General features: G+C 44.5%; 1 protein-coding gene across 1 annotated transcript in view; it reads right to left on the reverse strand.

Moving 5' to 3' along the window:
* Positions 1 to 24,668, reverse strand: part of STAG3 (stromal antigen 3) — a 299,481-nt gene that overhangs the window by 201,891 nt on the left and 72,922 nt on the right. The window contains exons 2-6 of the mRNA XM_044278889.1: positions 23,717 to 23,898; positions 23,521 to 23,632; positions 21,177 to 21,257; positions 20,994 to 21,090; positions 182 to 258 (exon numbers count right to left, since the gene is read on the reverse strand). Coding sequence (XP_044134824.1) covers positions 182 to 258; positions 20,994 to 21,090; positions 21,177 to 21,257; positions 23,521 to 23,632; positions 23,717 to 23,898 — 549 coding nt within the window. The remainder of the gene's footprint in view (positions 1 to 181; positions 259 to 20,993; positions 21,091 to 21,176; positions 21,258 to 23,520; positions 23,633 to 23,716; positions 23,899 to 24,668) is intronic.

A 24,668-nucleotide genomic window follows, 5' to 3' on the forward strand; every position in this document is an offset into this window, starting at 1 on the left:
AAAATCCTGGTGACAAGTTCCCTTTAAACAGTCATTCATGACCTGACCTTATACAGTGGTCTGGAGGAAGACTCCCTGGATCAGTGGGCACCAGGAACGTATAACATTGTTTCTTTGTTTGGGGGGGGGGGGGGGGGGGGGGTTGCTAGCTGTTGCTTGAAGAAATACTAAGAATACTAACTTCATCAAAGTCTTCTGTCATTTTCCTAATGATTTCTGCATTCTGCATGGTCTCCATCATGTCTCTGGTCACTGTGCCTGGAACAAAGGACAGACAATGCTTAATAAACAGACCACATTATAACTGATACTTTTCTGCAATTTACATTTTACAACATGGCTCCTTCTTTATAAGATATGCTGACGTTGTAATCATAGGGATCATGCACGGTCCGCAAAAAATACAGATGACGTCCGTGTAACATCTGTTTTTTGTTTTCTTTTGCAGATGCATTGTAACAATGCCAATGCGCAAAACAGACAATAGGACATGGTCTATCTTTTTGCAGAACAGCCATGCGGACATACAGAAATGTACAGGAATACAACTTACTTTAGGTTTCCTAAAAAATGGTGAACCTGGATAAGATAAGGTAAGTAACTATATACCAATACAGCTGCATGTCTGGTAATTCTCACCAATACAAGAAGTCACACATAACCATCACATGAATATATACCTCTGATGTAGCTCATAGATGAGCCATACTAAAGGGAGTTTAATCATGTATTTCAACCTTTGCAATGCCAAGGGTGAAAACTAAACTGGCAGAAAAACACAATAGAAATGTTTAACTCATGAATAACACCTGGATCACAGAGTAAGCAATGTGACAATAGTTTATTTGTAACAATGCAAATATATAATGAAGTGATATAACCCAAACAGATTAAAACCCTGTTAAAATGCAATTCATAAATAAAATTAGTAAAATATACTTGATAACAATATACTGTAAATGGGTCCACTGGTATAACTAATAAGTGGTGATAGAGGCCTAGTATACTGGCCAAAGGATCATATAATGGTAACCGTGGGATCGGATTATATACAGACTGCAGTGCTAAGTATATTTAATTCATTGGAGCCGCAACCGATTAGTGTCTCCACAAAATCGTATAACCAGTGCGTCAAATGAATACAAAAATCAAAATCACGTGATAAAACATAGAAATAGTGTTAATAAATCAGTGCAATATAAGATAATGAAGGTAAGCAGTGTTCAGATGGTTGCGCTATTACGTAACCGTGCAAGATGACTGTGGAGGTTAATCCTAAGGCTCAGTCTTTCTATAAATGTAACAAAAAGTTCCTGAGAGTCGGCTGAATGTTCCAATATTTAGTCCGGAAAATATACTAAGTTATACAATATAACAGTCCAGCAAATCTCTGGTTAACACCGCTTTAGATCGCAGCAGCAAGTTTGTGCAGTGGAGCAGTTGAGCGGTAATATGTGCGCATATAGTAAATTGTTTTGTTACTCACATGCGGACTTTCTGCCGTCTTCACCGTGGCGTCCCACGTGGTGGAAGTTCTGGGTGGAATATATCTCTGGGCACCAGACAGAAAAGCAGCCTAGCTGTTTAGGTAAAGGCTCATATGGTATATTACCGTCGTTTTTCAGGTCCGGCTGTGAGTAGCAGTGCTTGATGGTATTCGCTCTGTCCCACTGCAGGTTCACCTTAGATATCCTTAATTGGAATACGTGCTCCACCTCTCTTTGGTGCAATCACGTGCATAGGTAGCTGCTAGATGGCCATAAATCTTTTTATCCTAGAAAGCGCTTTCTTTTGTCCAACATCAAATGGCAAACTGTTGCGGTCTATAGTCAGGTCCAATTCATCCACGCCAGACGCGTTTCGAAGGGTATCCACCTTCTTCCTCAGTGGCTCTGTATATAATCCGATCCCACGGTTACCATTATATGATCCTTTGGCCAGTATACTAGGCCTCTATCCCCACTTATTAGTTATACCAGTGGACCCATTTACAGTATATTGTTATCAAGTATATTTTACTAATTTTATTTATGAATTGCATTTTAACAGGGTTTTAATCTGTTTGGGTTATATCACTTCATTATATATTTGCATTGTTACAAATAAACTATTGTCACATTGCTTACTCTGTGATCCAGGTATTAGAGTGCCCATCCTTTTAATTATTATTGCTTTATTTCTGGTGATCGGGGTACGACATCGGGGTGGAGCACCTTGCCAGCTGGAATCAGGGGTGAGCCGACCTTTACCATATCTATAACTCATGAATAACCATGACTCTTCTCAGGAGGCCCTGACTCTTTTCCAGGCCCAGTTCTGCAACGATTGAGATGTTTGTTCTCAGCAACCACTTACTTTTAACCACCTCAACCCCCCTAGCTTAAACCCCCTTCATGACCAGACCACTTTTTACACTTCTGCACTACACTACTTTCACGGTTTATTGCTCGGTCATGCAACTTACCACCCAAATGAATTTTACCTCCTTTTCTTCTCACTAATAGAGCTTTCATTTGGTGGTATTTCATTGCTGCTGACATTTTTACTTTTTTTTTTATTAATCGAAATTTACCTTAATTTTTGCAAAAAAAGGAAATTTTTCACTCTTAGTTGTAAAAAATTTTTTTAAAAAAAATACATTTCTATATAAATTTTTCTCTAAATTTTTTGTTCTACATGTCTGATAAAAAAAATGTTTGGGTAAAAAAAAATGGTTTGGGTAAAAAAAAATGGTTTGGGTAAAAAAAAAAAATGGTTTGGGTAAAAGTTATAGCGTTTACAAACTATGGTACAAAAATATGAATTTCCGCTTTTTGAAGGACTTTCTGAGCACCTGTCATGTTTCCTGAGGTTCTACAATGCCCAGACAGTAGAAAAACCCCACAAATGACCCCATTTCGGATAGTAGACACCTTAAGGCATTCGCTGATGGGCATAGTGAGTTCATAGAACTTTTTATTTTTTGTCACAAGTTAGCGGAAAATGATGATTTTTTTGTATTTATTTATTTTTCCTTACAAAGTCTCATATTCCACTAACTTGTGACAAAAAATAAAAACTTCCATGAACTCACTATGCCCATCACGAAATACCGCCTCCAGACCGCGAATCTGCGTTAGGCGGTCCGGAGGCGGTTAAAAAAAATAAAAAATAATCCAATTTCCCCTATAAAACTTTAATAAAAATAATTAAATAAAAAAAATAATCATAATAGGTATTGCGTAACGACCAAAACTATAAATTAATCACATTATTTATCCTGCCTGGTGAATGCAGAAAAAATTATGCTAAAATTGCTCTTTTTTGTTGTTACCTTGCAAAAAAAAAAAAAATTATAAAATGACATTGAAAAAAATACAATACGCAGAAAATGAGTCCTCACACGGCTCAGCCAAAGCTCTTGATATGTGGCAATGGAAGAACAATTTTTGAATTTTTTTTTTTTTTTGTGATAAAAGTAGTAAACATTAAAAAAAAAAAAAAAACAATAAAAAAAAAAACACAATATAAATTTGGTAGACCCCAGAGAATAACTTTTTTTTTTATTACTACTTGGTAAACACTAAAGATGGTGCAAATAAAAAGTGCTACAAAAAAAAAAAAAGGTCATGCAGTTACATAGATTCCATGGACATTAAGGCCCGGTCACTAAGGAGTTAAACAGAAATACAATGTACAGCCAGTAAGGATGACACAGTCCCCCGGCAGACATGAATCTGTGATCCTTCTTTTACCTCTCAGAAGCTGTAAAGCTGAGGCTTTGGCTACACGGCAACATGTGTCACATGACCTTTTGTCACATGACATTTTTTATAATGACAGTCAGTGGTGTCATACTGTGACGACAAGTTGGACTTTTGTTGAACTGTCGTGTCGCAGCGTGACACCACCGACTGTCATTACAAAAAATGTTGCGCGTCATTGGTGCGTCATAAATGTCGTAGTTGTTCCCTTTTGTCGCGCAACACATGTCACTGTGTAGCCCTATTCTCTGGACGGAAGCACCTGCATTTTTTCATAGTAGGAATTTATCCTTCTAGGCCAGTTTTATGGCATAAAAAAAATAAATAAATAATAATAATAATAATAATAATAAAAAAAAAAAAAAATATGGTAAATCCTGGGTTTGTGAATTTTTAAATGGTCATTGTGTGGAGTTTGTACTCTGCCTTCTCCACTTTCCAAAATGGGGGAGTGTGGAGGGACCGGCCATTTTTACAGTACATGATGACCGACAGCTCAGAGCTGGCGTAGATTTACAAGTTTCAGCACATGGACTGCTGGGAGGATGCACCTCATTTATGACAAAGGGTGTGCCTCATAATAAGTTAAGGGCATCCTCTAACAGCGCAGCAGATAAAGATGCTGGTCCTTGATAAATTCCCCCACAGTGTGCAGTTTTTACTACCAATACTAAACATGCAGTTTCCTAAATTTCTCTCATGGCTCGTAAACATAAGGGCATTTTGGATCTATGTTGTACAGCGGGCATTGCTGCTAAGGCACAAAACACAGCCACTGACCGCAGCTTCACAGATTTGCATAGACAGTGATATCAGCTTGCGGTTGCAAATTGCAGGATTACCTCAACCAATATACCAATTACATCCCTCTCTATAGGAAAGAAAGTCTTCGGAGACATATTGAGGTTGGGGTAAGCTCGATATTTCACTGCAAATGTGTACGGAGTCTTTCTCAAAAAGGCACTCCCCATCTGAATGAGGAAACACAGAAAAAAATAAAAACTAGATTTTTGTACTTACCGTAAAATCTGTTTCTCTTTCCGTTCATTGGGGGACACAGGCTTGACCATGGGTATAGCTGCTGCCACTAGGAGGCAACACTAAGCACAAAAGTGTGAGCTCCTCCCCTTCAGCTATACCCATCCTACAGGGACTAAGCTATAAAATAGTTGGTGCAAAAGCAGTAGGAGAAGCAAGAAAAACACAGCAAACCCAAACCATACACAAATCCAGAACCACATAGGTCCATCAGTGGCCCGCAAAAAAAAGAGAAAACTGTAAGAGACGTAAGAGAAACAGATTTTACAGTAAATACAAAAATCTAGTTTTCTCATCCGTCTCATTGGGGGATTCAATTTACTCACCTTCCGTCTAGATAGGGCGCAAAACGATCAGAGGTCCCCCCGAGAGTGACCAGCAGCCGGAAAACGATAAGAAGCGGGGAGTCCGACTTCAGGTACCTCCACAGGGGAGTGGGATCTCCGCTTCCAATTGCTAGCCCTCCCCACTAAGGATGACCTGGAAAGATCTGTCTACCGGCTAGAACAGACTTACCGCCCTGAAATGGAGACACTCAAAGGGGAGATCAAACATCTGGGAAATCGTTCAGGGTCAATTAGAAGACCATCATGCAGTACTGACGGCTCATACGCAACACATCTCTCATCTGATGTCCCATATAGATGATATGAAGAATCGTCACTGCAGGAACAACCTGCGCATACGAGGGGTTGCCGAGTCGACTTCTACTGCTGACCTGGAGGCCACAATACAATCCTTATTTGGCTCCATGTTAGAGGATTTGACACCCTTGCCCATCGAGCTGGACCGTGTTCACAGAACACTAGGTCCCAGATCTAATGATGCGGCCAGGCCAACAGTTATTGTTTGCCGCGTACATTTTTTCAAGATTAGAGAGGACATTCTGAGCGCTGCCAGGCGAGCAGACAAGCTGGAGGTGGGGGGCTCTCCCGTACAAATCTTCCCAGACCTCTCAAGACGGACCCTCCAACTAAGCAGAGTGGTGAGACCTCTGCTCTCGCTTCTAAAAGAGATAAAAGAGAAGGACATCATCTATAGATGGGGGTACCAATTCCAGCTTCATGCCAGGAAGGATGGAAGGTAGGCGACGTTTAGAGATCCGGAGGACTTGCCTACGTTTCTGGAGACTTTCTCGCTGCCAACGGTCTCATTGCCCGAGTGGCCAAAAATTCCATTTCCAGCTCCTCTTCCTTCCAGGCAGGACTGGTCTCAGGTGTCACCCAGGGCCTCCAAGCAGAAGGCACTGTGACTTTTGTCCCTCTATACTATAGGCTTGAGTTTGTAAGCTTGGCTCCTGCTCGCAATCTTTGGTGGGCCGAGACAGGTTCCCAATGTTAGAGGGCTGTTATATACAGTTTAGTATTTTTGGCTTCCCCTGTTTTTTTTTTGAGGTCTCTGTCATCCTGGTGAACCTTCATTAGGTTCAGCGAGTCTGTATGTAGGTGGCAGGTGGGGTGTTTTTTTCCTTCCTCACTGGCTGACTTTAGGTTATTTTCCCTATCCCATAAGGCTACTTTCACACTTGCGTTCGGAGCGGATCTGTCTGGTGTCTGCACAGACGGAACCGCTCCTATAATAAAAACGATGGGATCCGTTCAGAACGGATCCGTCTGCGTTATCTTTCCGAAAGTTAGACGGATCCGTCCAGACTTTGCATTGAAAGTCAATAGGGGACGGATCAGTTTGAAATTGCACCATATTGTGTCAACTTCAAACGGATCCGTCCCCATTGACTTACATTGTAAGTCTGGACGGATCCGTTTGGCTCCTTCAAACGGAACTCACAAGCGGAACCCCGAACGCAAGTTTGAAAGTAGCCTAACTCCTATCACCGCCTCGACTATATTTTTATATCTCACTGTCTGCTAGATTTACACCCGGGGGCAGGCATTGAACCCATACTTTTTTCAGATCACTCTAGGATATGGGTCGCTTTGAACATAGGAGACCCTACGCAAGGGAGGGGGTCATGGAAACTTAAAGATAATGTGATTAGAGACCCTGTCTGCGAAATATTTCACAGAGTCAGGGCGACCTGGTAAACTCCTTTCCAAAGTAATCTCCAATCAACAACCCAAAAAACATATAGACAAGGTTCGAGTGAGTGATGGTAGAATAATCACTAGACAGGGCCCGGTGGAGAAGGCCTTTCTTGATTATTTTCTTGATCTGTATAAAGCTGATTCTAACATTACAGATGATAAGATGGATTTCTATCTAGATAGGATCAACTTTCCAACTATTACTGAGACGCAAAAGAAAGCACTAGAATTGGAGGTCTCAATTCAGGAACTTGAGGGAGCTATTAAACTATGTTCAGCTAACTCCACTCCTGGTTCAGATGGGCTTCCATATGAATTTTATAGTAAATACGGGGACTGTATTTTTCCCAGATTGTTGGAGGTCTTTGCTGAATCAATGGAGGATGGGATGCTACCAGATTCAATGATGGAGGCTACAATAATACTAATTCCAAAAAAAGGCAAGGACCCTTTAGATTTAGAATCTTATAGACCAATTTCACTGCTCAATGCAGATGTAAAGCTTCTTGCGAGGGTCCTTGCTACAAGGCTTTCTAGGGTCATCTCCTCCATTGTCCATCCGGATCAGAGCGGTTTTATTCAAAATAAGGGTACACATCATAATTTACATCGGCTCTTTTCTAATATCCAGGCCCCTGGGGGGACCGCCCGCTCCATCCTGTCATTGGATGCCTCTAAGGCCTTTGACAGGGTGGAGTGGCGGTTCCTCTGGAAGGTTCTTGCTAGGATGGGCTTTGGAGAAAGGTTTATACGCACTCTTAAGCTATTGTATAGATCTCCAAGGGCCAAATTGAGTCTTAATGGAATTCTGAGTAGTAGTATTGATTTAAATAGAGGCACCCGTCAGGGTTGCCCATTATCTCCCTTACTATTCGATATCTATATCGAACCCCTTGCGATGGCCATCAGGCAGGATGATCAGGTTAAAGGATTTGGTACGCTAGGAACACAAGACCGCATCTCGATATATGCAGATGATGTTCTGTTCTTTATAGATCATACGGAAACTACTCTCCCTAGGATTATTCAAATGGTTAAAGTATTTGGTGAGGTGTCTGGTCTTCTTATAAACTGGGCCAAGACCAGTCTGCTCCCGATAGACCCCCTGCCGCGGAAAGAGGTTCCTGTTACACAGTTGGATATTGTTGATACTTTTCAATACTTGGGTCTGACTATATCGCCTCGGGTCGAAAATTTTGTAGAACTTAATTTGATCCCCATAATGGTAAAGATTAGAGCTAAAATAGGAATCTGGCTGAAACGTCCCCTATCTAGAGCTGATCGAGTTTCACTAGTTAAAATGGTGATATTACCACAATTTCTATATGTGCTCAGGAATACACCTATTTGGATACAAGACAAACATTTTAAACTTATGGAAAGAATAATTAATGATTTAATATGGGGAAGAAAGAGAGTTCGAATTAAGCTGGAACATTTGTATAAATCAGTGGAGTGCGGGGGTTTAAATCTCCCCTACTTTAAGGGGTATTTTATTGCAGCCCAGTTATTGATGTGTTATGAATCAGAGAACAGTGCACTGCTGGGGAAGTTGGTAACTAGTCACGCTCACAATAATATTTTTACCTTGTTGGAATCTGGGCTACTGAAGAGCTATGAGCGAGGCTACAGAGAGACTATAAAACTACTCCTTAAAGTGTGGGCTACAACTAGGACATGGTTGAAGGTTAAGGGTTCACTTACATTCACGCCTCTTTGGCATAATTTGTATTTACAAAGGTTAGATGAAATTGCAGCTGATACATTTTGGCAGAAGAATAAAATTTTATATATTTCACAGGTAGTTAAAGATAGAGAAATTAAACCCTTTATAGAAATGACACATAATATAAGAAACCTTTCATGGTTTAGGTATTTTCAATTGCGATCTGTATTATCAAGTTTGGATGATAAGCGGTTGTTGGATATAGATAATCTATCTTTTCTGAATGATTGGGTAGGGGGTACACCTTCTAGAATAAAAATTTCAAATATATATAAGTTATTACTTAAGGTACGGTTTAGTGATATACACTCACCAGGACAAAAAGCGTGGGAGGTGGACTGTCCGAATTTACAAATAGAAGGGTGGGAGAATATTTTTGGGAATTTATCTTCATTATCCCAGAACTTCAACCATGTTCTAATACAATTCTATATTTGCCACAGATTATATATTACTCCCCTATGGATGAATAAATGCGGGTTAAGAGACACGTCCAACTGTCCCAAATGCGACACTGTAGGAGCGGACTTTCTCCATATGATATGGACTTGTCCAGAACTTATAAATTACTGGAATAGTATCAATAATTGTATTATGTATAAACTAAAGATTCAAATTCCTTTTGAACCACAAGTATTTGTTCTTAATGATCTTTCCAAACTAAAAAATCACAAGTATCAAAAGATTTTCCTGAGCAGAATATTGATGTTGGCTAGAGTTTTGATCAGTCGGACCTGGTTTGCCCGATCCACTCCAGACATAAATACATGGATACATCTAACTGATAAGGTAAAGAACTATGAGAAAATTATATATAAACGGAGGGAAATTGACTACCAGTGGAGTAGGATATGGGGTGGTTGGAGGATTGATTAGCTGAGGTTAAGTTGTTTCATATATAGGGGTTCTACTTTGACGCACCACAAATTGGGGGGGAGGGAGGGGAGGGTTTTCTAAATGTTATGAAAAGACGAGTTGAATATATTTATATCTATATATAATTAGTTGGGTCACTAAGAATTGAGAGATTGTAAAAAAAATTTTTTACTGTAAATGTTTTGTAGTTTTCCCAATAAATTTTTTGAAAGCAAAAAAAAAAAAAAAAAAAAAGAGACCCTGTCTGCGTGGCGGACATCAAGACTGCAATCTCGGACTTTGTGGAGGTACATAAATTAGATGCCTCTAGTCCTACTATCCAATGGGAGGCATTAAAATGTGTAATCGGAGGTAGGCTGATATCACATGCTTCCAGGCTCAAGAAGATGCGTTCCTCAGAGATTGCAGAACTCCTGCGGAAATTGGCCGATTTGGAGAGACACCATAAAAAAGACCCTTCGTTGATAGTGTTTCACGAGCTTAGTGACACCAGATCTGCTTTATGGAAAATTATTGACCAAAAATACCTGGGGGCCAGAGATAAACTCAGGAAACTTTTCTACGGTCATGGGGACAAGAGTGGTAGACTTTTAACCAGAATGTTACATGCAAGACAACCAGTCACCTACATCCCTTCACTTAATTGTAGGAATGGGCGCAAGGTCCGTACTACTAGGGATATTTTGCAAGAGTTCCAATCTTCCTATGAAAGCCTTTATAATTTGAAAGGGAAGTACGCTAATTTGGCTCCAGACCAGAAAGTCCAGAAAATTAGGCAATATATGTCACAATTATTGAGCCCTAAGTTATCTGCGGAGGAGAGGGGCTTCTCCCTTCTCCTTCACGAGATTCAGGGGGTTGTTAAAAGATTAGAGGTCAGTAAATGCCCGGGTCCGGATGGCTTCACATAGAATGTGTCGGCAGATAAGAACCATTTGGCCCATCTAGTCTGCCCAATATATCTGAATCCTATGAATAGTCCCTGGCCCTATCTTATATGAAGGATAGCCTTATGCCTATCCCATGCATGCTTAAACTCCTTCACTGTATTTGCCGCTACCACTTCTGCAGGAAGGCTATTCCATGCATCCACTACTCTCTCAGTAAAGTAATACTTCCTTATATTACTTTTAAACCTTTGCCCCTCTAATTTCACCCCTCGCTTTTATAAGACATTCCTAGACGAAATATCCCATCCCCTCACCGACATGTGTAATTCTATAACAAAGGGCTCTTGCTTCCCAGCTCAGGCTTTGACGGCTCATATTTGCGTACTTCCCAAACAGGGTAAAGATCCTTTGGTGTGTAGCAATTTCCACCCAATTTCACTGATCAACATTGATGTGAAGATCTATGCCAAAATCCTCGCCGACAGGCTGAAAGTTCACATGCCGTCTCTGATTCATGCAGCCCAGGTGGGCTTTGTCCCTGGATGGGAACCAAGAGACAACACTATTAGATCTTTAGACCATATCGCGAGGGCCACCTCTTCCGGATCCCCCCCATGCCTCCTTTCTGTCGACGCTGAAAAAGCCCTTGACCGGGTAGATTGGGTATTTTTACAGGAGGCTCTGGGGGCTTTCAGACTGGGTCCCAATATGAAACATAGGATCCTTGCCTTATATCACAACCCCAGAGCGCAAGTGCGGGTGAACGGGGCTCTTTCTTCCCCCTTTCCGATTCCTAATGGTAAGAGGCAGGGTTGCCCCCTATCCCCTCTATTGTACATTATGGTCATGGAATTCTTAGCCAGGGCTCTTAGAGCCAATCCTTCCATTAAGGGACTTAACGTCGGAGCGTTAGAATCTAAAATAGCCATATACGCTGATGACCTTTTAATATATTGTTCCGGTCGTTGGTCTCCCCAACATTCTGAGGGAGTTCTCACAACTTCAAGGTGAACCTCCACAAGTCCGAGATACTTAACCTGCTAAGGACACATGACACCCAGCGGGCAGTGATCGGAAGAAGGTCTCACCGGCCGGAAGCTGTATGAGTAATACACACTATTACTCATACAGCCAATGCATTCCAATACAGAAGTATTGGAATGCATTGTAAATGGGATTCTATAAACATATCACATGACCTAACCCCTCAAATGAACACCGTAAAAAATAAAAAAAACTGTGCTAAATAAACCATTTTTTGTCACCTTACATCACAAAAAGAAGCGATCAAAAAAGGCGTATGCCCACCAAAATAGTACCAATCTAACAGTCACCTCATCCCGCAAAAAATGAGCCCCTACCTGAGACAATCACCCAAAAAAATAAAAATAAACTATGGCCCAGAATATGGACAATAAAACATCAGTTTTTTAGTTTTAAAAACTTACATAAAAAAGAAAAAGGAGATTTTTGTATAACTTACCAGTAAAATCTCTTTCTCGCTCTTCATTGGGGGACACAGGAACAGTGGTATAGCTATGTCCTCTAGGAGGCGTTGACACTAGTAAAAGTGGTTAGCTCCTCCCCTGGCAGCTATACCCCCTCCAGCCTGGAGAGAGAGCTTTAGTTTGTGAGAAGCAGTAGGAGAAGCAAGTAAACCAACGAAAAAACGTGGAACAGCAACAATGCCGAGAACCGAACCAGGTTCCAACCAGCAACAGCCACAACTGTGGAAGAGCAACAATACTGGGTGGGTGCTGTGTACCCCAATGAAGAGAGAGAAAGAGATTTTACTGGTAAGTTATACAAAAATCTCCTTTTCTCGCCCATATTCATTGGGGGACACAGGAACCGTGGGACGTTCAAAAGCAGTCTACGGGGAGGGAAAAACCACAGACCAATGGAAGCAAGCGTCCCTGCTGGTAGCTAAGAAACTGCCTCCTGCAAGACCAATCGGGCTAAGCAACGGCCACAGATGCATAAAAATGCACCTGGAAAAATTATTGAACGTGTGTAAGGAGGACCGGAAGCCGCGTCACACAACGCGATGCCTCAGAGCCCAAGAAGCATCCACCGCTCAGGGGAGTGAGCCGTGACACAAGGGCAGAACGGTAAGGCATTCGCAGACCGAATCCATCGTGCAATCGCCCTTCGGAGGCTGCCAATCCTTTCTGTGGAACCCCCGGGTGACAGAAAAAAGGGGGTTCCGTACGCCGGAAGGGACTGGAGGCTGCCAATAACGACGTAGCTCCCTGCCATAGGGAGTGAAGGAGAAGGACAGTGAAGAAAAGGACAATTCCTACATTGAAGTGGAAGACGGACAACCTTCGGGAGAAAAAAGGAATGGCCCAGAGAACCGCCTTATCCTTGTGAAGACCCAGGAAGGGTTCTCTGCAAGAAAAAGCACCCCCAACTCGAAAGACCCATCTGATGGATGAGAGCCACAAGAAAAAAAACTACCTTCTAGGGCAGGAGCCGGAGAGAGATGTCTCCCCAAGGGCTCAAAGGGGTAAGACTGGAACTCAGAACTATATTCAGATCCAAGGCGGTAAAGGACGGTACGGAGGAACCGTATGTGCCTCTCCCTGAAAGAAAGGTTTCCATGGGCACCAGGGTAGGCCACGCCGTCAACCAATACCCTAAATGCTGATGTAAGACCGGACCCTAAAGGAAGGTCGTCTCTGAGTGGCAGTGACAAGAGACATCTCCTAGAAGGAGAACGAGATCGGCGTACCACGCGCGACATTTGACGGAATGCCCTACATCTGATCCTCCGTAGAACCCTGGGTAGGAGAAAGAAACAAGTAAGGAGGGGGAAACTCCCTCCAAGTAGATGTCAGGGCATCAATGTCATATTTCCGGAACTCCTGCTCGGGAGAGAAGGTGGGGAGCTTTCGTGTAGTATACCGTTAGCACACCCAGACCAATGGAAGGAATCCCTATAGAAGGAGGGAGGTGGAGGGGGCCACAGCCCACCAGTTAGGACCGGAGTGTGCCTGGAATGGAAGGCCACTAAAAGAATACCCCGTGCAGATGCAGATGAGGGAAGGTAGTAACATAGGAACTACCAAGGCATGCGGGGTGTCTATGAATCCTGATCCAGAGGAGGAAAGGGACAGGGGAAGAATAGGCTAGGTCCATTTCCCGTAGAGACTGGCGCTATACAGAAGTAGCCAAGGATTTCAGTTGTAGAAGAGTCCATCACCTGACGAAAAAACGAAACAGACAGACCCAAATATGTATGAGTATGCAACACCGCTCTCACAGTAATAGCCAGTGCTCGCCCTGTCAGCGCAAAAAACTGAGAGGGAGGCCTGAGACTATCCGCAAAAGCCAAGTACCATACTGCCCCAGGTTAAGTAGAGCAACCTTAATAACTCCACCCGGCAAGGGCGCTGAACGGGAGCAACTGCCAAGCTGGCGCCAGGGTAAAGCCCCTACCTGAGGGGATGTCCCACTGCAGCGACCACAAACTCAAGCATTAGCGAAAGGTTGCACCTGAGGAGGAAACACGCTGTAGCCGCTACCAGAGCGCCAGCATAACCACACTCCCAGAGAAGGAGGAGTGGTGGATAGAGAATACGGACAGTGAAGTACTCGACCCGATTGGAACGTACTAACCCATATATGTGCAATGGTGTACGCACTACCACTGATGCGGACAATATCATGACAGACTGGAACAATGAAGACCCATGGAGATGGGAGTCTCTAAGACACAAGTGATGCTAGTAAATTCCCCTGTAAGACAGAGGAGTTATAATCATGGTCAAAACCAGTCCCAAAAGGAACACAATGAGCATAACCACCGGCGCCACTCCTATAGCACTATAGTAAGAGTACCGGGCACCGTCGCGTACCAACTGTTAAATTGCCGTATCTGAAGATCTTCAGTTATTCCCCCGCTAGTGGATCACTTGCAAAAGGGAGGAAGGCAGGCAGGAAGCACAGTGATGTGTGACACTCCGGCTATGGGAGGATAGCGCGACAGTCAGACCATATCCAAAGGTGGTGCAATCACACCCTGTAACCAGTGATCATGTCATCCTGCCACCTGTGGAAGGAGCTACGGAATATGGCAGGTACTGAACCCAGTGGAGATGCAATTCCACCACCTACAGAAGGAGGAATGTATACGTCCGGCACCAAAACCAGTGTTATTGTACTTAGTCCACCTATGGCAGGGGACAATGTATAAGGTCAGTACTGTATCCCAAGTAGTGCAATTACTCCGCCTAAGGAACAGGGTAATGCCTACGACAAGTGCTGCTGGCCACCGTAGACGCATTCTTAGGAGATTGAGTCGATTCATGTCAGGGTCTGAATCAGTGATTCTCCTCCTCTTTCCCCCCCCCCCCCCCCCCCCCCCCCGGACGAGCCCGCTCCTGTGAGAGAGGGTGTGCCTGAGCGTGACCCGGGGACGAAGGGGAGGGGGTGCGGAGATGTTCGAGGAGAAGATGACCTGCTGCGGTCCGCTAGCGCGCAGGTCAGCCCCTCTCGTCCATGGCAGATGCGAACTGCACAGGAGGAGGCTTAACAACCAAACCACCCAGGGGGTGGAATGGGAACAGAGGTCCTGTATAAAATTGCGCCGGTTGAGAACCATCAACCAAACTACCGGGAGGGCAAATGGAGGACAGGGGTCCTGTAAAAAAAAAAAAAAAAAAAAAAACTGTGCCGGCAGAGAATTATGAACCAAACGACCCAGAGGGTGGATTGGGAAGTTCCAGTTGCCTCCCACTGGAATAGCGCAGGTGGGGAATCATCAACCAAACGACCCAGGAGGGTGGATTGGGAATCCAGAGGTTCTTCACTGTATGGCGCAGGTGGAGAATTATCAACCAACCGGCCCCGAAGGACAGATTGGGAATCCTGCAGAGATCCTTCGCTGAATTGCGCAGGTGGAGAATTATCAACCAAGCGACCGGAAGATGGGTTTGGAATGCTTCAGCTGTCCTCCACGGGATGTACGAAGGTGGAGAAATATCAACCAAACGACCCCGGAAAGTAGATTGGGAATTCCAGAGGTTCTCCGCAATATTGAGTAGGTGGAGAATTATCAACCAAAACGGCCCCGGAGGGCGGATTGGGATCCTGCAGTGGTCCGTCACTGGATTGCGCAGGTGGAAAATAATCAACCAAACAGCCCCGGAGGGCGGATTGGGATCCTGCAGTGGACTGTCACTGGATTGCGCAGGCGGAAAATCATCAACCAAACGGCCCCGGAGGGCGGATTGGGATCCTGCAGTGGACCGTCACTGGATTGCGCAGGTGGAGAATCATCAACCAAACGGCCCCGGAGGACGGATTGGGATCCTGCAGTTGTCCTACACTGGATTGCGCAGGTGGAGAATTTCGCGCCAGAGTGCCCATCCCCCCCCCCCTCCCCGCCCCCAGGGGATGAAGTTTGCGGCCTAGCAGACCCTTGCGCACAGTCGATTAGGGCAGACCAAAAAAACGGCGCTTAACCCCTGCATCTGCCGGCCCAGAGCAGCGGGCGAAATGCGCCCGCCTGGCAACGGACGCGGGCTGCACCACGGGGCCGTGCGGGCACTAGTGCGGGGTGGGCAAACAAAGTGGCCGGAACACCAATGCGGTGCCGCTGGACGCATGGTAGTTAACCCCCTCCGGAGCGGCGCGCCCGGCGTCCGCTCCAGAAAGGGGTGGCAATGCGGTAGGTGCCGCTCAGGAAGGGACGATTCCTGCTGCCGGAAGGGACTGGAGAGGTTAAAGCGGCGCCTGAATGCGCCCGCCCGGCATCAGACGGGGGCTCCATCCCGCGGCTGGCAAACAACATCATGGCCGGCACCGATGCGGTGCCGGCCGAATCATATGGCAGTTAACCCCTCCGGAACGGTACGCTCTCACTGCAGCGCGACTGCTCACGGAAGGGGTTGGATCATGGCGGCTATGGGCAGGGTGAAATGATGTCATGAGGTCAAGTATTGAGTTGCCTACATCCTGCGCTGATATATATGTATAATTACATGGATATCGCAGCATTATAGGTGTATAATCTGCTTGACAGCGCTTAACATATTATAGGAGTCAATATTTTTGTAGGAGGGACGGTGGTTGTTATACTTGTCGCAGTACACTCCTGCACTCATGTAATTATTTATGCTCTTTTAATTAATAAAGATTGAGTTATACTATATTGCGTTTTATAGGAACACCTAAAGGGTTAACAAAGTTTGTAAAAATCCGTTTTGAATACCTTGAGAGGTGTAGTTTCTAGAATGGGGTCATTTTTGGGTGGTTTCTATTATGTAAGCCTCGCAAAGTGACTTCAGACCTGAACTGGTCCTTGAAAAGTGGGTTTTTGAAAATTTTGGAAAAATTTCAAGATTTTTTTTGATTAAGTAATTTTTATTAGCATTTTAAAAATACAAACATAAGGCCCCAACCCCCCACAAATCATCATTGTGATGCCCTCCATCTTCCATAGCTTCAACATTCGGTTACACCATTACCACCACATAATAATTACACAGGCACATGCCCTTTTCACTACAGCAATCCCACAAAATCTTGAAAGATTTGCTTCTATACTTCTAAGCCTTGTAACATCCCAAAAAATAAAATATAATTCTCAAAATGATCCAAACATGAAGTAGACATATGGGGAATGTAAAGTAATAACTTTTTGTAGGTATTACTATGTATTATAGAAGTAGAGAAATTGAAACTTGGAAATTTGCTAATTTTTCCAAATTTGGTCTTTTTTTTATTTATAAAGTCATGAAGTACAATATGTGCTGAAAAAACTATCTCAGAATGGCCTGGATAAGTCAAAGCGTTTTAAAGTTATCACCACATAAAGTGACACTGGTCAGATTTGCAAAAAATGGCCTGGTCCTTAAGGTGAAATATTGCCGTGTCCTTAAGGGGTTAATGTCAACATACCGCCCATTACAGTTTCGTCCCTGAAAGCTTCATTTTCTTTTCAATGGAAACAGAATTGTATCTCATACCTGGGGATAGCCATTCCATCTCGTTTAGCCAACCTGTATCAACAGAATTTTGTACCGCTTTTAGAGGACATTAAGGCTGGGTTCCAGACCTGAGCGTTTTACAGCGCGTTCTTACGCGCTGTAAAACGCTCAACAAGGAGAAACCAATGCTTCCCTATCGGCATGGTTCTCACCTGGGCGTCTTACAGCGCGTATGATCACGCTGTAAAACGCCCGACGCCCCAAGAAGTACAGGAGCTTCTTTGGGGCGTCTTCTCGCGCGTTCCCGTACATAGACTTCAGCGGGAACGCGCGACAATGGGCGTTCGCTTGTTCCGGAGCCGCGATTGTAAACGCGCATACAATCGCGCTACATCCCGAACGCTCAGGTCTGAACCCAGCCTTAGAAACACTTAGGCCCCTTTCACACGGGCGAGATTTCCGCGCGGGTGCAATGCGTGAGGTGAACGCATTGCCCCCGCACTGAATCCGGACCCATTCATTTCTATGGGGCGGTGCACATGATCAGTGATTTTCACGCATCACTTGTGCGTTCCCTGAAAATCGCAGCATGCTTTATTTTGTGTGTTTTTTACGCAACGCAGGCCCCATAGAAGTGAATGAGGCTGCATGAAAATCGCAAGCATCCACAAGCAAGTGCGGATGCGGTGCGATTTTCACGCACGGTTGCTAGGAGACGATCGGGATGGGGACGCGATCATTATTATTTTCCCTTATAACATGGTTATAAGGCAAAATAATGGAATTAATACAGAATGCATAGTACAATAGGGCTCGAGGGGTTAAAAAAAAAAAATTCAACTTAATCCACTTGTTCGCGCAGCTTGGCTTCTCTTCTGTCTTCATCTTTGCTGTGCAGTAGGAAAAGGACCCGTGGTGACGTCACTGCACTCATCACATGGTCCGTCACATGATCCATCATCATGGTGATAGATCGTGTGATGGACCATGTGATGAGCACAGTGATGTCATCAAAGGTCCTTTACCCAGGTCCTGTAGAAAGAAGAAAGAGAAGCCGGGCTGCACGGTGAGTTAAATATTTAATTATTTTTTTAACCCCTCCAGCCCCATTTTAGTAAGCATCCTGTATTAAGAATGCCATTTTCCCTTATAACCATCTTATAAGGGAAAATAATACAATCTACACAACACCGAACCCAAACCCGGGTACCAAACATGACGATTTTTCTCACGCGCGTGCAAAACGCATTAAAATGTTATGCGCATTTTCCCCGACCGAAAACCATGATGCCCGTGTGAAAGAGGCCATACTGTCTTGGGGGAGACTTCCTCTATCGAGGTTTGGGAGAATACACACACTAAAGATGAATGTGCTGCCAAGAATTCTGTACCTCTTTAGAACCATCCCCCCATCCCTCTGTCATGCGCCTTCTTCAAGTCCCTTAGAACTCGGTTCTTGGACTTCATTTGGGCTGGCTCGTCCCCTAGATTGGGGATGTGTTTTCTAACAAGATCGGGATGGGAGTCCCGGATATGCAACTGTTCCATAGAGCAGCGATCCTCTCCTATGTGTTGGACTGGTTCCACATTAATTCCTCCAAGAAGTGGGTCTAGTTTGGAAGGCAAGAAATGGGTTTCCCGGTTCAAGATCTATTGTGGATTTCCAAATCACACAGACCTGATTTCCTTCCATTTACAGTATCACCAATGGGGTGCTGCAGATCTGTGACAAATGCGCTGCACCTCTGGGATGTACTTCCTTTCCAGGGTCCCATGATACCCATTTTCAACAACCCTAGCTGGGAATGAGCCAACAGTCGCTGTTAGGCTTTCGTAGGGAGGAGAATATAAGGGTACACCACTTAGTACTGAAAACAGAAATACGACCCCTAGACTCCTTCTCTGGGCAGATTGACAGGAGGGGCCTGGTTCCCGTATATTTGCATTAAGAAGTTCATATCATCTCTAGGGCCCATTTCCACCCTATCTAGAGACCTTACGGCCTTTGAATCTTTGTGTCTCCAGAAGTCTCCACCTGGTGTCTCTGGTCTATGGGCTGCTGCAGGAGAGTGGGGGGGGGGGGGGGGATCTCCTACTTCTTTGCCATACATTAAGGCTTGGGAGAAGGAACTGGGGGAAAATGTCTCTGCGGAACAGTGGATAAAAGCATTCACCCTGTCCCACAAGTCTTCCGTCAGCTGTGGTTTGCAAGAAAAAAAAATAATAATCAAGATTATGTCCAGATGGTATAGGACGCTATAGCTGCCTTGCATTCCTTGTACCCGACCTGCTCGGATTTATGTTGGAGATGTGGAAGGGAGAGGAGTACCATGACTCACATTTGGTGGCAGTGTCCTAAAGTGTCCCCATTTTGGGAGGCATTGAACGACCTATACAATCAGGTTACAGGTACCTCATCACAATAGTCCCTGGAGGGGAGTCTGCTATCCATACTTCCCGGACCCATTCAAACGTTAAAGAAAGGCCTTCTGAGATTTTTTTTGTGCAGGCCGCGCGTTTGGTTGTGCCTAGACACTGGAAGTCTTTATTATGCAGACATTTTATCTTAGGATGTGTGTGTGTTTTATAGATTGTCATCATGTCTCTCAGTGGTAATGGTAGATTATTGTATACATGTGTTTGTATGGGGTGTCTGCACAGCCACATTGGCTGCCCCTCCCTGTCCTTTGATATGTCATCACTTCCTGTATCCTTGTCTTGGGCCAGCCCCTTTTACACCTTTTGTTTTTAGTCAATAAAAGACGGATACTGGGCAAGGAGGAGGGAGGAGTTGCTCAGAATTGAATGAAGATGGTAGCATTTGTGTGGTTCTCTGGCTGCGGCTGATGGAGGATGGACTTGCCTTTTCCTTACACTAACTATGATGCGGGCTGATTACAACTATTAATATTTTTACCACAACACTTTTGAAAACATACGTAGGATGGAGGAATTAATGGCTGCAGCTGAAGGTACCGATAGGAAGTATCTTAAAACGTGGACTCCTTGGATTCTATTCAAGGATACTCAGGCGTTTCTTAGTTGGTTAGCTCAAACTGATAGTAGCGGGTAATTCTGACAGATTCCCACCTTTACACAGTGATACCTTCTCTTTTGTGTTCCCCTTCCCCCCTCAGTCTATTTGGTGTTGTCAACGTCTTAAGTGTTCTTGTTTTATGTACTATGCTTTATTTCATTATCTGCTCCATAAGAAGTTATTATAGATTTATGCTGTTCACTGTCAGATGTATTCTGATCTCAATATGTTGGAATTATTGTATGTCAGCTGTACCGCTGCTTTCAGTATGACTTCCTTATTAAAAGTAATTGAACAACAATCTAATGTGTATGAGGCTTTTCCAACATAAGATGTGGGGGAAAAGAAAGAGGGGGCATTTTTGATTTCACCATGCACAAATCTTTCATACGCAAGGGAAATAAACCAAAGCCACGGAGTCTAGCAGTGGCTCATTCACCTTCCCCATTGAGAAGACAAGCACTTTCTGCCGAACAGCTCTTGCATGTGTATTGGGAGGGGGGTGACTGTCCACTGTGCATTTGGCTAATGGTTATCTAAGATGTGTGACCAGTTCAACACCTGAGATCCAAACTCACCAACGCTAAACAGTTAGGAGATAAAGATTTGATGCAATTTTTTCTTACTAAATATGTGCGTGTGAAATATAAAAATAAGGGAGCGAGAAGCTGGGTTCCAGAATTAGCACAGCCGCTACGCTCACCTTTACAACCACAGGCTTGTATAATGAAGTTGATGAGTCCCAGAAGCGCAGACTCGCGGTCTGTCTTGTAACTGTCCAACCAATCATCTACCAGCGTCTGTAAGAGGATACAGAACAATGTCATAAAAAATTCATTCAAGTGTACATAATGTGGAATACTCCACACAAATGACTGCCCCTTACTTGCATGGCACTTCTGCCTAGTCTGATAGCTTCAAACAGGTCCTCCCTGGCTCGCTCATCCCTCCTGACTCGCTTACTGGCCTAGAAAAGAGAGGTAAAGATCAGACATTATTATTTCGCACACAGTGTAAAACACACCACATGTAAATTAGCAGAAGTCTACTGCTCTCATAGATACGCATTGCTGATCTCAGCAGAGGGCCATATGATCAAGGCTCAAATGATCGCCTTCTGGTAGGACCTAAAGATCAACAAGCCAGATCTCCCCTTCAGGCATATGCTGATCAGCCATAACAATAACCACCCTGTGAAGGCATCCTGCGGTCCATGGCACAAGACACTAGCAGCAGATCCTGAGCTTTGGTCTCCACGTATCCCGCTTGGCTTTCAAGCACATCCTACATATGACAATCAGTTGAGACCTGTGGAATTTGGAGACGAGTCGTCACCTTGAACTCTTTGTCGTGTTCCTGGACACTTTTTGCAGTGTGGCCAGGGCATAATTCGACTGAAAGACGCCACTGCCATTAGGGAATAACGCTGCAATGAAGGGTGGTACTTGGCTGTACCATGTTTGGGTAAGGGCTCATGTGCACGAATGTGGTTTGGTTCTACATCCAAACCACATTTTTTGTGGCTCAGATGCGAACCCATTCACTCCAATGGGACCGCAAAAGATAGGGACAGCACTCCGTAGGGCCGCAAAATAAAAATTGTGAAAGGCACGCGGACGGCATCCCTGTTTTGCAGATCCACGCTTACGTGTGCATGAGCCCCTAAGTGGTATGTGTCACATTTACATGATGCCAGCCAGGACCCAAGCATTCCCAGCAGATTGTGCACAGCATCACACTGCCTCCGCCAACCTGTTTCCCATAGTGCATCCTGGTGCCTTATCTTCCCCAGGTAAGTGACAAACACACACCCATCCATCCATGTGATGTAAATGTGATTCATCAGTCAGGTCCCCTTCTTATTGCTCCATGGCCCAGGTCTTATGCTCATGTGCCCAATGAAGGTTTTGGTGGTGGTCCAGGGTCAGCATGGGCACTATGACCAATCTACAGCTGCACAAGCCGTAATGCAATGTGGGATAAGTTAGTCTTTGTCTTATGCCACTTCCAGTACATACAGAATACTGGATTTAAAGGGGTTGTCTCAACTCATCAAGTTATATTTATTATGTGCATGACATTAATATAAGTAACTTACTAATGTAGATGAATTAGCAGATATGGCTCTGATCCCCACTATCTTACTTCTTCGTCCTCTTTATACACTGCTCGTCTCCAGGGGTTACGGCCACCACTGTAGTGCAGCAGCGGTGGCCGCGATTGCACACAGCTCGAAAAAAAAGCTGGCCTGTCTGGTGGCCAGAAATTGACGGAGTGAGCGTGCACGGGGCCGCACGCATGCGCAGCAGCTCCCGTTCAGCTCCCTGTCAATCTCTCCTGTAAGATACAAATCGCTGCAACCACTTACCATAGGTTGTCACGATCTGTACAGGTCTTCTCCGCTGAGACTGCTAGTGTTTCAGATAGTCTAGCAGCCACACGAGCGTGCACATGTAGTCAAGGGGCAGGATTATATTTTTCCAGCGCCTCATGCCTGCTCCATCAATCACAGCAGAGGTAAACAACCCCCCCCCCCCCCCCCGCCCCACCACTATAGCTCAGGAAGTGCCCCAGGAGCCAGGCACTGGGGACTTAAATAAGGAGGTGAGACAACCCCTTTAACAGTGAAGCCACATTTCAATTCAATTTTAGGAAAACAGCCCACATTTACTACTGTGATTGCCCCTAGATTTTGGCATAAAGTAGCAGCAAGTGGCACAATTTGGTACACCCAGTTTCAGAGAAAGTTTTTGCCTCTGGTCCGAAAAACAAACAAACATGTGGCCTAACAGAAAAGAGTCATGACTTTGTGATAATGGATGGTGGTGGTGGTCTGTCCACTGGGAACATCACCGGTCCCAAGAGCGTGGGTCCCACACCCCCATCTTGATAGAGCAGGATGTCATGCATGAGCCCTGCAGCTCTTTTCCATCTCCGTGGTAAATGGAGGGACAAGGCACATGCCCAATCTGCAGGTTTATCATGACAGGGGTACGGTACTCGTTCTCAGGATCAATGAGGGTCCCGAAAACATGGCATGCTCCGTGCATGGTGTGCCTTCTAAAATTGTGCCCGTAGACTTCTGTATAGGACTTTAAAAAGTCAGAAAAAATGGACGTTACAAATATAACAAAAATAAAAAATGCCACCAAAACATTTATTTTAAAAAAATGTATGTAAAACTCATGAAATTCATAGCATGAAGGATCCTACGGTTGGATTGTACAAACCTGGGCCGGCTTCAAAATAGGTCTGCGAGTTTTCCTGGGTTTCTTTTTCAAGGTTTCTTCAAAGTCACTTCTATCATCATCATCAGATAATTCCTCTGGACTGCCAAAATCCCTAAAATGTGTTACTCGTATTAATGTCTGTAGAGGAAAGCATTGTGATAGTAGCACCAACGTTACATGAAGATATGATCCTCACGTGTCCACTTCTGGCTCATCCTCTGCACTTGGTGATCCTCTCTCTTCACTGGTAGGTGATCTGCTAGTGATTCCTTGCACAAGTGATTGTGAGTGGGAGCTGTGAGCTGAAGGAGGCAAAGATGGAGGAGGAGGTGATTCGGAAAAATTGTGCGAGACTGGAGACGCCATCTCGAGCAGTAGCTGTAGGTGACACAAGATGAGACGTTTACACAGGCTTCTAGGTGCACATCAAAATTGTGTGGGCCCATCTACCTCCCTAAACTATCACATATGCTGGGGTCTTATGTTTCCCCTTGCACTGCCGTAAAATTAGTCTAAGTTATGACTCGGGGTGTACCATCTATGCAAGTATATGCACCTAGTGAAAAAAACACTAGCAATCGTTTTTCGCCAACATACGTAAACGTTAGTAAATTTGCTGGGGCTGGAGTCCCAAATGCAGAACACAGCGTGACACCAGCTGTGAGACTAAATATTGTCAGATTGACAGTTAAAAAGAGGACTTGCAACTAATTATTTTTACTAAAATAGTCGAAAGTCCCTTAAAAAATGACCTGCAGCGTTCTTGTCTGCTCTTGTAGGTCAGCCATGCCAGGCGGCAGCTGCACATTTAGAGGAGAGGCTGCCTCCATTTAGACCGCGCTCTACTGCTCATCTGTTCAAAGCTTTTAATTGGAGCACAGAACAGCTGGATCATTGCCGTCAATTCTAGTGGTAGTGGTAGGCCTGGGCCCAGGAGATGCGATCTTAAACGGGTATTACAGTTCTAACAGGTTATCCCCTATCCACAGAATAGGGAATAACTATCAGACAGATGCGGGTCCTACTGCTGGGACCTCCAATCACAAGAAAGGGGGCCCCATACCACCCTGAAATGGGTGGAGCGGCTGGTCAGAAAGTCACACCGCCGCCCCATTCATTTCTATCATAGCGCCACATATAAGTGATTA

Source organism: Bufo gargarizans, chromosome 2 (assembly GCF_014858855.1).
Source record: "Bufo gargarizans isolate SCDJY-AF-19 chromosome 2, ASM1485885v1, whole genome shotgun sequence".
In the NCBI taxonomy this organism is placed as follows: Eukaryota; Metazoa; Chordata; class Amphibia; order Anura; family Bufonidae; genus Bufo; species Bufo gargarizans.